We start from the raw sequence: 15,906 nt of genomic DNA, 5'->3' as shown, positions 1-15,906 counted from the left end.
CGTGGCCCACCCACACCACGGAGCATGACCTGCTTTCCTGAAAGTCAGCTGGCTGTGGACGCCAAACACACACATGGTCGAGACGCTTCTGCAGCCACTGGCCCCTGACCCCTTCACGTCTGTCCCCCTCTGTGCCCATGTGGTCCAGCGCTTACCCCTCAGACCAGGGGACGCTTGGCATTGTCTGGGACATCTTTGGTTGTCACAAGTGTGGGGAGCTACTGGCACCTGGTGGATGGAGACCAGGGCTGCTGCCCCACATCCTACAGCACACACGACGGCCCAGCACAGAGAGTGGCCCACACCAAATGTCAGTGTGTGAGGTTGAGAAACTCTGGACCTTAGCGTGAAGGCTTAATATCTATCTATCCATCTATGTATCATAGCTATCTGTCCATCCATCCATCTATCTGTCCATCTATCTATGTAGATATCATCTATCACATCTGTCCATCATCTATCTATCTGTCCATACATCTACCTATCATCCATTCATCCATCCATCCATCCATCTATCCATCCATCCATCCATCCATCCACCCAACCATCTATCTGTCCATCCATCCATCTATCCATCCATCCATCCATCCATCCATCCATCCATCTATCCATCCATCCATCCATCCATCCACCCAACCATCTATCTGTCCATCCATCCATCTATCCATCCATCCATCCATCTATCCATCTATCCATCCATCCATCCATCTATCCATCCATCCATCTATCCATCCATCCATCCCTCCATCCATCCATCCATCTATCCATCCATCCATCCATCCATCCATCCATCTATCCATCTATCCATCTATCCATCCATCTATCCATCCATCCATCTATCCATCCATCCATCCCTCCATCCATCCATCCATCTATCCATCCATCTATCCATCCATCCATCTATCCATCCATCCATCCATCCATCTATCCATCCATCCATCCATCTATCCATCCATCCATCTATCCATCCATCCATCTATCCATCCATCCATCCACCCATCTATCCATCCATCCATCCATCCATCCATCCATCCATCCATCCATCCATCCATCTATCCATCTATCCATCTATTGATCCACCTATCCATCCATCCATCCATTCATTCATTCATCCATTTATTCCTCCTGTCAACTTACAGGACTATACACTTCCTGTGTGTCAGCCGCAGGGTGGACCCCATGCTCCTGGGAGGTGTAGACCTAGACTCACAGAGTCCTACCATGTCCATCCTCATTACACCTTATATCTATTTATTTGTTAATTTATTGACTACTGTGTGACTTGTCGTTTCACTTCCGAGACTTTCTCAATTCACAAACGAAACAATTTCCTTCAGTCAAAACGGATCTCATGAGTCCAGGAGAAGCCGGGGGGAACCCATCTAGATCTTTCATTTGTTTGCCCAGGTCATTGGTCACCACGTGTACCCCATCCTGGCACTTCTGTGAGAAGCAAGTCTGGGTTCGGGGGGTGGCGTGAGGAAGCCGGGAAGCTCTCACGGACGACAGGAGCATCGACTCGTCTCCGCCTCTCGTTTCTAGGACTCGGTGGCTTATTCAGGGAACCTGAGTCAGCAGACGCAGTCCCTCGCCCTCAACGTTGTCATTATTTGGCTGAGACCAAACCACGCACTTACGGAGCGCTGTTCTCTTTGGGCTGTGACTTCAGCACTGGACACAGGTCCAACCGACCTTGGACAACGTCCATCGTTTTTTTTTTTTTTTGCCCATCTTGCTGACTCATTCGACGCGTCCGCTGTTATGAAACAGGAACAACACAAGATGGGTCTGTGGTTTGGATCAGAGATGACGGAGAAAAGGACCCAGGACCGACTGTTATGTGTCATCCTCGTTAGAGACGACGATGTCTTCAGGATCACGTGGAATCAGTTTCCAGCCCGGGGTCCAGAAGGGAGGGGAGCCCTGCCCGCCCCCGTTTTATTCCCACGTTAAGACGAGGGCCGGGGAGTGGAAGAACGTTGGGCGTCTTTGGTCCTCCCGAAGGGCTAATGCTCCTCATTTCTCCGACCCGATTAGCTGTGATAATCCATTTTAGGGAACCACACATGTTTCCCGTCCCATAAAAGACTCATCTCACCGAATCCTCATTCCTAGGCTGCGCCGTCTTCTCTGACCTCCAGGGGGCCTCTCTGGCCATCTCATCGTCTTCCTTTTCTATAAAAATCCTACAAAGGAAGTTCCCACAAGGTGAGGCCCCCACCCTGGAGAAGAACCAGGACGTCGAGTGTCCCTGGGCGGCCGGGAGGGGCAGGGAAGGTGGGAGGAAGACGAAGGATAAGTCTCCCCCATCCAAGGGAAAGTTTGGGCGATTCCGGACACATTTTGGTTGTCACGACCTGGTGGTGGAGAGCTCCTGGCATCCGGGGCGCGGAGACCAGAGATGCTGGTCATTGGCCCACAGTGCACAGGACGGCCCAACACAGAGTGGTCGTCCCAGGTCCACAGACGCAAGGGTGAGGAATCCTGAACGTCAGCATGAGAAGTTCTGTCTGTGTCACTATATCAATCTATGTAGTTATCAATCATCCATGGGTGTGTGTATATATGTATGTGTTATCCATCATCCATCCATCTGTCTATCCATCCATCTATCCATCCATCCATCCATCCATCTATCTATCCATCCATCTATCCATCCATCCATCCATCCATCCATCCATCTATCTATCCATCCACCATCCATCCATCCATCCATCCATCCATCTATCCATCCATCCATCCATCCATCCATCCATCCATCTATCCATCCATCTATCCATCCATCCATCTATCCATCCATCCATCCATCCATCCATCCATCCATCCATCTATCTATCCATCCATCTATCCATCCATCCATCTATCCATCCATCCATCCATCCATCCATCCATCTATCTATCCATCCATCCATCCATCCATCCATCCATCCATCCATCCATCTATCCATCCATCCATCTATCCATCCATCAATCCATCCATCCATCCATCCATCTATCTATCCATCCATCCATCCATCCATCTATCCATCCATCCATCCATCTATCCATCCATCTATCCATCCATCTATCCATCCATCCATCCATCCATCCATCTATCTATCCATCCATCCATCCATCCATCCATCTATCCATCCATCCATCCATCTATCCATCCATCCATCCATCCATCCATCTATCTATCCATCCATCTATCCATCCATCCATCTATCCATCCATCCATCCATCTATCCATCCATCCATCCATCCATCCATCTATCTATCCATCCATCCATCCATCCATCCATCTATCCATCCATCCATCCATCTATCCATCCATCCATCCATCCATCCATCTATCTATCCATCCATCCATCCATCCATCCATCTATCCATCCATCCATCCATCTATCCATCCATCCATCCATCCATCCATCTATCTATCCATCCATCCATCCATCCATCCATCTATCCATCCATCCATCCATCTATCCATCCATCCATCCATCCATCCATCTATCTATCCATCCATCTATCCATCCATCCATCTATCCATCCATCCATCCATCCATCCATCTATCCATCTATCTATCCATCCATCCATCTATCTATCCATCCATCCATCATCCATCCATCCATCCATCCATCCATCCATCCATCTATCTATCCATCCATCTATCCATCCATCCATCCATCCATCCATCCATCTATCTATCCATCCATCCATCCATCCATCTATCTATCCATCCATCCATCCATTTATCCATCCATCTATCTATCTATCTATCTATCTATCTATCTATCTATCTATCTATTTATCTATCATCTATCACACGAGGTTGTGCGCGTCCTGATCACCGCGTGGTAGACAGAATAACAGCCCCGACGGCGTCCACATCCTGATTGTAGAACCTATGAAAATGTCTCCTCACCCGGGAGAAGAGCTTGGCCTCTGTGATCACGAATGTCGAGCTGCGGACATTGTCCTGAATTATCCAGGTGGGTGGGCACAGGAGCCCTCACTGATCAGAGGGTCCGAGTCAGAGGAGGATGTGTGACCTTAGAAGCAGAGGTTGGCCTGACGTGGGACCACGCGCCATGGGGTCGCCAGAAGCTTCCAGAAGCTGAAAAGACAAGAGCACAGATTCTCCCCCGGAACCCTCAGGAGCATCGCAGCCCCTCGACCCCCGGATTACAACCCAGGGGGAGGAGTGTTGGACTTCTCCTTCCAGCAGGACGCCCCGGATGAAGGTGTCTCTGGTCCGTGGCCATGAAGACCTGCGCCCACTGCGCTTCATAAGCCACTTGACCAGCTCCCTTTCAGCTACCCCGAAACTCATTTTTACCTCTAAACCGCAATTATTTGCATTTTTTTGCTCATCTCCCACGGCTCCCTCATTCTCTCAGTGGACGTGGCTGCAGGTGCTTCGCCGCCGTGACGGCCCATGTACAGTTGTCAGTGTCGCTCATGTCGTCAGTGAGCGTGGCTGGGCGTCCACTCCCGGGATCCCATTCACAGGCAGGAGGCGTGGACGTAAATTGTCCGCTGATGGTCCCTCAGCCGCCAGTGTCTCTGGTCAGTTCTGAAAAAATGCTTCTCCGCCTGGACTCTGAACGTCCCCAAACGGTGTCCGTTGTGGCCGCCACGCCCCCTCCCTTTTGGCTCCAAATCGCTAAAATCTGTCCGTCAGCCGGTCCCAGCCGTCCAGGAGACCCCACCGGGCCGCCGACCCCAGACCCCACCAGAGGGCCCTCCCTCTCCGCGCCCGTTCCCCGTCCTCCGGACCCGGCAGAGGCTGCGAAGGTGACCTTTTGCTTTTTTTCTTTTTCTTTTTAATTTTTTTATGAATCATCTTTGAAAGTCAAGCCTGACTTCTACTTCCTGGAGTCATTTCCTCAGCGGCTTTTTTTTTTTTTTTTTTTTTGCCTTTTAAAGATGGGGTGGCCTCTGCGCATTAATCATGAACCGAAACCCACCCCCCCGGCCGGCTGCAGCTGGCTTCTGACTTGCTCCTGGTTCTCGGCGGCATGAGGGGACCCTTCCTGCCCTGGGCGGCCGGGGCCGTGCTGGTCCTGGGATCCTGGATGGCTCGGGGGGCGGCCACGGGACCAGGTAAGCCCCGTGCCCGGGGGTGCGTCCACACTCGCGCTTGCAACATCCTTTATTTTAACTAAATCTGCTTTTTTGGGATTTTTTTTTTTTTGGAGGGGGTGGGGTGTCGGGTCTTCTTTGCAATGGCAACATTTTCTTCCTAAAACTGACAAGGAGCTCGCCGCTGGCTTTGCTGGTGAGAAAGGGGCCCTGGTTGGGTGCGTTCGGCATTCGTCTCGGATTCGCAAAAAAAAAAAATCTGAAAAGGTTGCTTGTCGGTTCTGGGGCAATTTGCACAGATTCGCGGCCAGGCTGTGCGCTTGGTTAGAAAGCAGAAGGCAGATGGGGGGGGGGGAACCCCAGGCCCCCGGGGACCCCGTGGGCTGCAGGCTCCGGGGTGCAAATTGCATTTATTTCCAGCGGACGCAGCCGGGAGCCCGATGGGGGGGGTCTCCCAGGGGGGCTGCAGCTGCCCGGAGTGACCCCGAGGTCATTCGCGAGGTCTACGCAACTCCCGCCCGTTAGCACATCCTCAGACGGGGCCCTGGGTCACTTGAACTCCCGGGAGACCCATTTCTTACCCTTGACCCTCCCTGGGACGCCACCCCCCCATCCCCCCCCGCATGCATTTCGAAGGAGGAGCACGCAATTTTAGGATTAATCCACCCGGCGGGACGGCGTAGACGCGGGTGGGGGCCCCTCCGAGGCCGTTTCTTTCCATCGGAGGCCGTTTGAGGGTTCAGACGGGGGTGGAACGAGGATGCTCGACCCCCAAATGGAGGGCGGGCTGGGGCCCACTGAGGCAGGACGGGGAGCGGGGAGGAGAAGGAGCTCGTGCGCAAGCGCGTGGGCGGCCGGGGGGGCTCAAGGAAAGGCTGAGGGATGATGGGAGGCAAGGGGGTCCCCCAACACCCCGGCCAAGGGCGTCTTCCATGCTCAGTGGACTCCCCGAGGCGGTTTCGTCGCTGTGCGGGCGAGAATCTCGCTTTACGACGTGAGGCGGGGCGGGGGGCGCAGGAGCGAGGACCGGGGACCCCCGGCGGATGGAGACGGACCCCGCGGCCCGTGATTGACAGGAGCCGCTGGGAGGACCCCGCGCGCCTCATAACGCCCGGTGGGTCCGCAAACGCGGACAGGTGTCATGATGCAGCCAGAGGCGCACCCCCAACGGAGAGGGGGTTCGGGCTGCATTAGGGCGGGAGGTGTGCTGGGGGGTGGTGACGACCCCCCGTGACCCTAAAAGTGCTCCTGGGGCGGGGGGAGGAGAAGGCTCCCGGGTCTGCGCCCTGGGGGGCTCCTGATGGTGCCAAGTGGACGCAGAAGTGGGTTGCAGGTGGGGGTCGCTCAAGGTGACCGCCTGGGTGGGAGGCGTTGGTGGGACCCCACATGCCCCCCGTATGCCTCCCGCCCGCATGTCCCTGATTTGGAGACTGTGGGGGGGACCCAGAAAGGGGACCAGGCCGACCCCGCATCCGAGACACTGCGGGACCCTTCTTTCCTTTGTCATCGTCAAAGCCACTTAAATAAAGCGGCTTGTTCCAAGGGGATGGGAAGTGCCCTGAGCGTTTTGCACGGTCTCATCGAACTTCTGGGATTTCCCGAGTGGGTCACCGCTTGGATCTGACCTTACCCGCCACCCCCCTCAAAAATACCCCCTAACCGAGCTCGCCGGGCAGCCTCTATAAAGTCAGGAGGAAGTTCTGGGTGTGGAAAGGCTGCTGTGCATCTGGGAGGCCCGCCGTCGGTCAATCTGTTCATCTCCAGATTTCCTGCCAGACTTGGTGTTTTTCTGAGAAAAAAAAAAAAAAAAAAAGGAGAGTTCCAGAATCAGAAGCCGCTTGACAAAAGCCCCCGGGGGTTTTTTCACGCCTGTCTGGAGCCAGGCGATCGATGGGGAGCATGGATTCCGGGTTGTGTCCACACCCCACCCCCTCGGGGGTCCCCGCTTGACCCGGTGGGAGAGGAGAATCTGAATTGCATGTGGGGAGAGTCCACAGAAGCGAATGGGGGCAAGAAAGGGGGAGGTGACTTTTGGGGTGACTGTTTTCTTGGGGTTTAATTCACCCCTTTAATGTGTGCAATTCAGCGCTTTTTAGGATATTCACGGGTCTGGACAACCGTCACCACAGGCGAGTTTTAGACATTTCCAGCCCCCCAAAAGGAGACCCCAAACCCATCAGCATTCGGTCCCCGTTCTCTGTGCCTCCAGCCTCCAGCAACGACCAATCCACTTTCTGTCTGTGGACTGGCCTGTTCTGGACGTTTCCTGTTAATGGGACCATGTGCTGTGTGTCCTTTTGTGTCCGGGTCTCTCTCTGAGCACCGTGCGTTCAAGGTCCGTCCATGTTGTAGCTGTGTCAGGGCTTTGCTCCTTTTCATGGCTGCATAATATTCCACTCTATGGATGGACCGCTCATCAAGCCATGCTGAGGCGGCGTCCCACATACAAGAACTAGAAAGACCTACAAGCAGAATATACAACCATGCCCTGGGGCTTTGGGGAGAAAAGAAAAAAAGAGGAAGATTGGCCATGGATGTTACCACAGGGTCAATCTTCCTCACCAAAAAAAAGAGGAGGATTGGCAATAGACATTAGCACAGGGCCAATCTTCCTCACCAAAAAAAAAAAAAAAACCCAGGAGGATTGGCAATAGATGTTAGCTCAGGGCCAATCTTCCTCACGAAAAAGAAGAGGAGGATTGGCAATAGATGTTAACTCAGGGCCAATCTTCCTCACCAAAAAGAAGAGGAGGATTGGAAACACATGTTAGCACAGGGCCAATCTTCCTCACCAAAAAAAGAGGAGGACTGGCAACAGATGTTAGCACAAGGCCAATCTTCCTCACCAAAAAAAAGGAGGAGGATTGGCAATAGATGTTAGCTCAGGGCCAATCTTCCTCACCAAAAAAGCTAAAAAAAAAGAAAAAAGACATGCACTGTTGACGGAGAGTGGACATCAGTACCCAAGAGACCTCTCTCTCTCTGCACAGACAATTTTTGTCACCACGGCCGCCTCGGTTACAGGTTCTCCACCCAATTTTGCAGTCTATGCCCTCGCCTCTTAAAATTTCCAGACGAGTTCGTAACATCCAGGAAAATTATCAGGTGGTTTCGGAGCGACACACGTGGGAGAAACGCCGTCCTGGCGGCACCGACTTCGTTTTCCTCGACCGGCCGACGTCCAAAGGTGGGGACGGCGACACAGCAAGACCCTTTTCTAGAGCCGAGGGGGTCCAGCCCATCGCCCGCGCGTCCTCAAGACGAACAGCAACCACTCCCCAGGGGAGGACGTCCCAGCGCCACTTGGCACACGCAGTCCTTCCTGTGCCCCCCGTAATTGGACTGACGATTTGTGTCGCCCGGTTGGCTTTTTCCAGCAGAAAAATAAAGCCCTATCTTAACAGCAGGAGGTGTTTCTACTCTTTTGTTTTGTTTTGTTTTGTTTTTGAGGAAGATTGGCCCTGAGCTAACATCTGCTACTGCCAATCCTCCTCTTTTTTTTTTTTCTTTTTTTTTTTTGCTGAGGAAGACTGGCTCTGAGCTAACATGTGCTGCCAATCCTCCTCTTTTTTTTTTTTTTTTTTTTTTGCTGAGGAAGATTAGCCCTGAGCTAACATCTGCTGTCGATCCTCCACTTTTTTTTTTTTTTTTTGGCTGAGGAAGACTGGTCCTGAGCTCACATCCATGCCCATCTTCCTCTACTTTCTATGTAGGACACCTACCACAGCATGGCTTGATAAGTGGTGCCATGTCCACACCCGGGATCCAAACCGGTGAACCCCGGGCCGCCGGTCTACTCTTGAAGCCAGACTCTCACCCCGGCCCCGAAAATGGAAGACACCCCCAAGTGCTTTGGGAACACTTTGGGTTTTCCCCGCCGTCCGTTTGAAGGAGGTCTCGTCCACACCGCAAGGGGCCGGACCCCCAACCCCACCCTGTCACCCGGGCTCGGCGGGAACGGCCAGGTGCATCCCCGACAGGTGCCAAGGACCAGCGGACACGAGCGGCTTTCTTCTTTCTCCTCCTCAAGGCTGAGCGACCGGCTTGAGTCGCCCCGTGGGGCCGACCTTGAACCGCAGAAAACACTTCTGCTTTCCTGCTGGAAGACCAGGGGGTGACATTTTCTTTGTGATCCACCTCCCTCCCCTTTTCGGAGCCGGGATGGCCTTTCCCCCCGAAGCCGCGTGGCCCCAAGTTCCCCTTCCAAAGGTCAGGGATTTCCAGAGGCCGGAACGTCCTGCTCCTTGTGTCCAGTCTCCATTTCTGGAGCCTGAGGATCCAGTTCGAGAAGATCTGTTGTCAGTCAGTGAACCCAGGAACGGGCGGGCGGAGAGCAGAAATGTTCCGTACACTGTGGGCAAACGGACGGATTTCCGTAACGACTGAAAGTCGGTTTATTATCCTCCATGTCCCGTCCATGCCTCAACGTTGGGATAGACCCGGATCCCCATTACGGGATTTTCCACAGAGACCTCAACGCCTGCTTCCTTTTCTTTCCCGTCCCAATGCATCCCGTCCTCTTGTGAACGTCCTTCTCTGTGCTCAGCATGGGGCCGGGCCCCAAGGCCGGGGGTGAGTGACTCGGGGAGTCAACTAGCTCGGAAAAAGCTGTTCTACGACGAGAATAGAACCCGGACCCGCAACCCACAACGACCCCCTGGATGCGGAACTGACAACTTCCCTAATTTCTGTTCCGGCTTCCAACTCGGGGCCGACCAGCGATGGTCGAAAAGCTCCCGTCTCGAAAGCCACGGGGCATCTGGGTTCCAGTTCCCCGAATCCAGCTTCCCTGGTGTCCAAAACCCCCATCAGGGCCCAGCGGAGCCCCTCGGACAAGCTCTCCTTGGGGCGACCCTGGTTCATGTCCGCAGTGTAGACAGTCAGCGGTCGGTGGGATCAGAAAAGGGAAGGAGGATGTTGAGAACCCTAAGATGGATTTTGGAAAAAGGGTTGAATTGGGTTGTTGAGGGGCCGTGATGGGGGGACCGGGTGAATTCTAGACCATGAGGTGGGGTGTGAGTCCATGGACGCCCAGTACGCCGAGTCCTCCAGGCCTGAGACCTGTCAGGGGCTGCCTCAAGGGACGGGGCTGCACCCAGCACTGAACGTGGCGGGTGAGGCCCCGACCTGGGGGTGTCCAGCCCCTCCGATCAGGATGTGTGGACACGTGTCTGTTCTCCTCCGACTGATCAACGTCCTGGTGGGTCCGAGACATGCGTCCATCCATCATCCACCATCCATCCATCATCCATCCATGATCCATCCATCCATCCATCCATCCATCCATCCATCCATCTATCCATCCATCCATCCATCTATCCATCCATCCATCTATCCATCTATCTATCCATCCATCCATCCATCCATCTATCCATCCATCCATCCATCATCCATCCATCTATCCATCCATCCATCCATCCATCCATCCATCCATCCATCCATCTATCCATCCATCCATCCATCCATCTATCCATCCATCCATCCATCCATCCATCCATCTATCCATCCATCCATCCATCCATCCATCTATCCATCCATCCATCCATCCATCCATCCATCTATCCATCCATCCATCCATCCATCCATCCATCTATCCATCCATCCATCCATCCATCCATCCATCTATCCATCCATCCATCCATCCATCCATCCATCATCCATCCATCTATCCATCCATCCATCCATCCATCTATCCATCCATCCATCCATCCATCCATCCATCCATCATCCATCCATCTATCCATCCATCCATCCATCCATCCATCTATCCATCTATCCGTCCATCCATCCATCCATCTATCCATCCATCTATCCATCCATCCATCCATCCATCCATCTATCCATCCATCCATCCATCCATCCATCCATCATCCATCCATCTATCCATCCATCCATCCATCCATCCATCTATCCATCTATCCGTCCATCCATCCATCCATCTATCCATCCATCCATCCATCCATCCATCCATCCATCTATCCGTCCATCCATCCATCCATCTATCCATCCATCTATCCATCCATCCATCCATCCATCTATCCATCCATCCATCTATCCATCCATCCATCCATCCATCCATCCATCTATCCATCCATCCATCCATCCATCCATCCATCATCCATCCATCTATCCATCCATCCATCCATCCATCCATCTATCCATCTATCCGTCCATCCATCCATCCATCCATCCATCTATCCATCCATCCATCCATCCATCCATCCATCTATCCATCCATCCATCCATCCATCCATCCATCATCCATCCATCTATCCATCCATCCATCCATCCATCCATCTATCCATCTATCCGTCCATCCATCCATCCATCCATCCATCCATCCATCCATCCATCCATCTATCCGTCCATCCATCCATCCATCTATCCATCCATCTATCCATCCATCCATCCATCCATCTATCCATCCATCCATCTATCCATCCATCCATCCATCCATCCATCTATCCATCCATCATCCATCCATCTATCCATCCATCCATCCATCCATCCATCCATCATCCATCCATCTATCCATCCATCCATCCATCCATCAATCCATCCATCCATCCATCCATCCATCCATCTATCCATCCATCCATCCATCCATCCATCCATCCATCCATCTATCCATCCATCCATCCATCCATCCATCCACCATCCATCCATCCATCTATCCATCCATCTATCCATCCATCCATCTATCCATGAATCCATCCATCAATCACCTATTTATCCATTAATAACCTATCTATCCACCATCTGTCCATCCGTGAACTTCTATTGTCCATCCATCCGTCCATCAGTCATCTGTTATCCCCATCTCTCTATCATGCCTCTACGTACGTATCCATCCATCCATGCATCCTCCACTATCTCTCTGTCTCTCTATGTATCTCTCCTCTCTCCATCCTCATCCTTCCACTTCTAACCCAGCACAGAGTTCGCTCTGACCGTCCCTATTTCCAAACCTGCAGCTCCCTCTCTGACAGCTGGAACCCCACGTCTCCTTCGCCCCCACATCACCCCTTACTTGCCCCAACCTCGAACACCCCTGCTCACTGCTTCGAGAACGACGAACCCAGAACTCTGCACAAATCCCGTCTTCTAAACCCTCGATAACTTTCAAGTCAAAGCCCGAAGGACTCCTGGTTCCTGGAGCTTTTCCTCCAGTCGTCGTGTGCGGTTTGTTGAGTGAAACAGTGACTTTGGTGCACGGGGGACGGTGTCCGGCGCCCACGATCGTGATGTCCTCAGACGCACGGTCGACACTCACTCTCTGCTCCTCGCACCCACCGCTGGTCACGACCTCTTGCAAACGCTTGAAGAAAGGCAGCTATGGGCGTGTTGTTGATCGCAACTCTGATGGTCATTGACCCGAAGGAACCCGTAGTTCTGGCTGACATGAATATTGACACGATTTTTGAGAAAATCTTGCTTTTATGTGTCCCTTTGAAGCCCCATCCCGTTCCCACGTCATTTTACAGATTCCCAACTCTGCTCAGCGTTGCCTCAGTTTGGCCTCGATTTCTCTTTTTTGACCCAGAAGGACCATTACAGGTTCAGATCATCAACTTCAACTTCAAAACCGTGCAGGTGACGTGGAACAGCAGCGGGAGCCCCGGGGTCAACCTGACTTTCTCCTACAGGTGAGCACCCTCTGGTGGGCGACACCAAGGCCCTGTGGTCACACCCTTCTTCTTCTGAGACGTCGGCCCCCCAGGTGGGGCTGGAAAGGGCGGATCTGAATAATCAGAATGCGCGAGTGTGAACAGGTGGGGTGTGTTCCAGCCTCAGTCCTCACCGCAACCCCAAATCTTGTCACCTGAGGATGACTGAGTCATGCTCGAAACCGCCTAGATTCTCGGCCCGATATTCGCGAAGTCCTTTCTCACCCCCGGGGCCCGTGTGCAAGGTCTCGGTGTCAATCTTTTGAACCCAGGTCACCAGGGGTGACCCGTTTGCCTCTTTTGGGCTTGTCAGTGTCGCCTTAAACCCTCAGAGTCATGAGTCCAAACGTGGGAAGAAGGGTTTTTCCAGTGAGTTTCATCTCGGTTCTGTGAACGGGAGGTGGGGGATGGGTGGTTGGTTGATCGCACACGAGATAAACCAGAAAGACCACAGAAGACGGAAACTCGACTGTGCATCCCCATTAAATTACTCCCTCAAATCAGGGCCTCATTACTCTACAGATCAAACTGCGGCCATGCAAGCGTCCTGGGGCCACCATAACAAAGGACCACAGGCCGGGCAGCCTAAAAACACAGAATCCACCCTCCCCCGTCCTGGAGCCCAGAGTCTGGGGTCAAGGGTCACAGGGCCGCGCTCCCTCCGGAGGCTCCAGGGGAGGGTCCCTCCTGCCTCTTCCAGCGTCCGGGGCTCCAGGGTCCCTGGGCTGGTGGCCGCCTCCCTCCCGTCTCTGCCTCCGTCCTCACGGGGCTGCTCCTCTGCGTCTGCGTCTCCTCTTCTGTCTCTGATGAGGACGCTGTCCTTGGATTCAGGGCCGCCTCCTCCAGGAAGCCCTCCTCTCCATCCTTGATTCAGGGCCGCCTCCTCCAGGAAGCCCTCCTCTCCATCCTTGATTCAGAGCTGCCTCCTCCAGGAAGCCCTCCTCTCCATCCTTGATTCAGGGCCGCCTCCTCCAGGAAGCCCTCCTCTCCATCCTTGATTCAGGGCCGCCTCCTCCAGGAAGACCTCCTCTCCATCCTTGATTCAGGGCTGCCTCCTCCAGGACGCCCTCCTCTCCATCCTTGATTCAGGGCCGCCTCCTCTAGGAAGCCCTCCTCTCCATCCTTGGTTCAGGGCCGCCTCCTCCAGGAAGCCCTCCTGTCCATCCTTGGTTCAGGGCCACCTCCTCCAGGAAGCCCTCCTCTCCATCCTTCCCTTCATCACAGCTGCAAAGACCCCATTTCCAATAAGACCCCGTTCACAGGGACCAGGATTAATACCTGTACGTGCGTTTTGGAGGCTCTCAATTCCACCTGCTATGGAAGCTGTTCGAGGGGTTCAACCACTCGAGAGATGGCGTCTTGGCTGTTTGCACACGTCTCGCTGTAGTTGTGAGGGGGGAACCTTTGAACCGGGTGAAAAAGGTACCCACTCTGAATCCATTACCGAGGCGTGGAGCATAAGAATGTCCAGTGGACGAGTCAAGATATTATTTTCAAAGACGCTCCATGGCTGAATTGTCTCTCTCTCTCTCTTTTTTTTTTTTTCTGCTGAGGAAGATTGGCCCTGAGCTAACTGCCGCCAATCCTCCTCTTTTTTTTTTTTTTTTTCTGAGGAAGACTGGCCCTGAGCTCACATCCATGCCCGTCTTCCTCTACTTTATATGTGGGACGCCTACCACAGCATGGTGTGCCAAGCTGTGCCATGTCCACACCCGGGATCCGAACCGGTGAACCCCGGGACCTCGGAAGTGGAACGTGCACACTTCACCATTGAGCCACCTGGCCGGCCCCTGAATGTTTCTCTTTTTTACCCACAGCTTCCGACCTAACGAGGGCGACAGCTCCTGCCCCGAGTATATTCTCGAAGACGGCCGCACGGTCGGCTGCGTCCTGCAGGCCGAAGGGGACGGAATCCTGAGCTTCTCCATCCGGCGCGGAACGCGTCCTCTTCTGGCCAAGAGTCAATGGATCAGCTCCTACCGTAAGTGCCCAGAAGCCCGCCATTCCTACCCCAGCCCGGAAGGCGCTGGCCTTCTAGAAAGTTCCATCCCGACACCCACGGGGCCTAAATGTAAAATCAGGCCCCATCCACCCCAAATCTCGTAAGATGTTAAAATAGCGAATGTGGGGGAAAGGGGCGCTCTCATTTTGGAGACAGGGGGGCGTTCATGACCTTGTGCTCTGTGACCCCCTCCTCAGTGAAGCCTGACCCCCCCGGAGACTTGACCTTCCGGTGGCATGAGGAGGCCGTGACCGTGACCTGCTCCGAGCTGCCCCACAAGAGCCTCCTCTACGAAATCCAGTACAAGAGCACGTTCGACCCTGAGTGGCAGGTGAGTGGGGCCGGCGGCATCCTCAAGCTGCTAGTTTTGGGGTCGCTCATGGGGTCGTAGGACGCGGCCGGTCTCGGGTCCCCAGGCTGGACACTCAGGTTCGAATCCTGTCACCAGAATTCCTAATTCCGTCTCCTCTGGGAAGCTCCGGTCGGTTCTTTCGGCGCCTTCAACTGATTAGGCGAGGCCCACCCTCGTGGCGGAGCGACTCAAAGCCAACGGGTCATAAAAGCGAATCGCGTCCACCTGTCAGCTTCACAGCCACCGTCCAGACTGGCATCCAGCAGAGGAGATGCCGGAAGAATTTGACAAAGTCGACGTGTAAAACTCACCATTGGGCAAAGTTCCCGGGGGGCGATGACGCCCTGCACACACTGCCCGCTTTTCTTTCACGGCCTTTAGATACGTGGGGACACTCCCTGGCTCCGAGTCAGTGAGCACGGTCTACGGAATCAATTAAAATGGTGTGGCGGTCAGTGAGCCAGGGCTCAGAGCCGTCTCCCAATCCTTCGAGGCCTGCCGTGTAAACCGAGGATGAGGCTGCCCCTCCCTGGAAAGGCCCAAGGAAAGTCTAAAAAGTCGGCTTGGAGGAGTCGTCCAATAAACTCTGGGTCGTCTGTGTAGTAAAAGAGTGAAGAGCCACCCGAAGGCGTTTTTTAGAATTTTTTTGGCTTTTGAAGAAAATTAGTTTATTGAGGCCATAAGGGCTTATAACATTGTGTCATTTCAGGGGTGTGTTTTTATATTGGACTTTCTGTGTAGACCGCCTGGAGTTCACCAACTACATATATATATATGTATATATGTACAATGGAATACTACTCAGCCCTGAAAAAGG

General features: G+C 53.5%; 1 protein-coding gene and 1 long non-coding RNA gene across 11 annotated transcripts in view; one reads left to right on the top strand and one right to left on the bottom strand.

Moving 5' to 3' along the window:
• Positions 1-1,234: 1,234 nt before the first annotated feature.
• Positions 1,235-5,063, bottom strand: LOC138921720 (uncharacterized). Its single transcript, XR_011434559.1, has 3 exons — positions 4,323-5,063; positions 3,909-4,100; positions 1,235-2,186 (listed from the first exon to the last, which is right to left on the bottom strand). It is a non-coding gene; the product is annotated as an uncharacterized lncRNA (long non-coding RNA).
• The window catches only part of CRLF2 (cytokine receptor like factor 2), a 17,159-nt gene continuing 6,151 nt past the window's right edge, over positions 4,899-15,906 (top strand). For 6 of the 10 annotated variants that reach the window (XR_011434558.1, XR_011434554.1, XR_011434557.1 and 3 more), the window contains exons 1-3: positions 12,278-12,714; positions 14,553-14,716; positions 14,935-15,068. Coding sequence is in view for 5 of the 10 variants with exons in the window: in XM_070256771.1 (XP_070112872.1) it covers positions 12,404-12,714; positions 14,553-14,716; positions 14,935-15,068 (609 nt within the window). In the remaining 5 variants the exon portion in view is untranslated. Of the gene's footprint in view, positions 5,090-12,277; positions 12,715-14,552; positions 14,717-14,934; positions 15,069-15,906 lie in introns of those variants that run through there. The other 4 variants (XM_070256775.1, XM_070256773.1, XM_070256772.1 and 1 more) reach the window with 4 other exon arrangements.

The sequence above is a fragment of the Equus caballus genome, chromosome X (genome assembly GCF_041296265.1).
Source record: "Equus caballus isolate H_3958 breed thoroughbred chromosome X, TB-T2T, whole genome shotgun sequence".
NCBI lineage: Eukaryota > Metazoa > Chordata > Mammalia > Perissodactyla > Equidae > Equus > Equus caballus.
The sequence above is the reverse complement of the archived record's forward strand: the minus strand, read 5'-3'. Positions and strand labels throughout refer to the sequence as shown.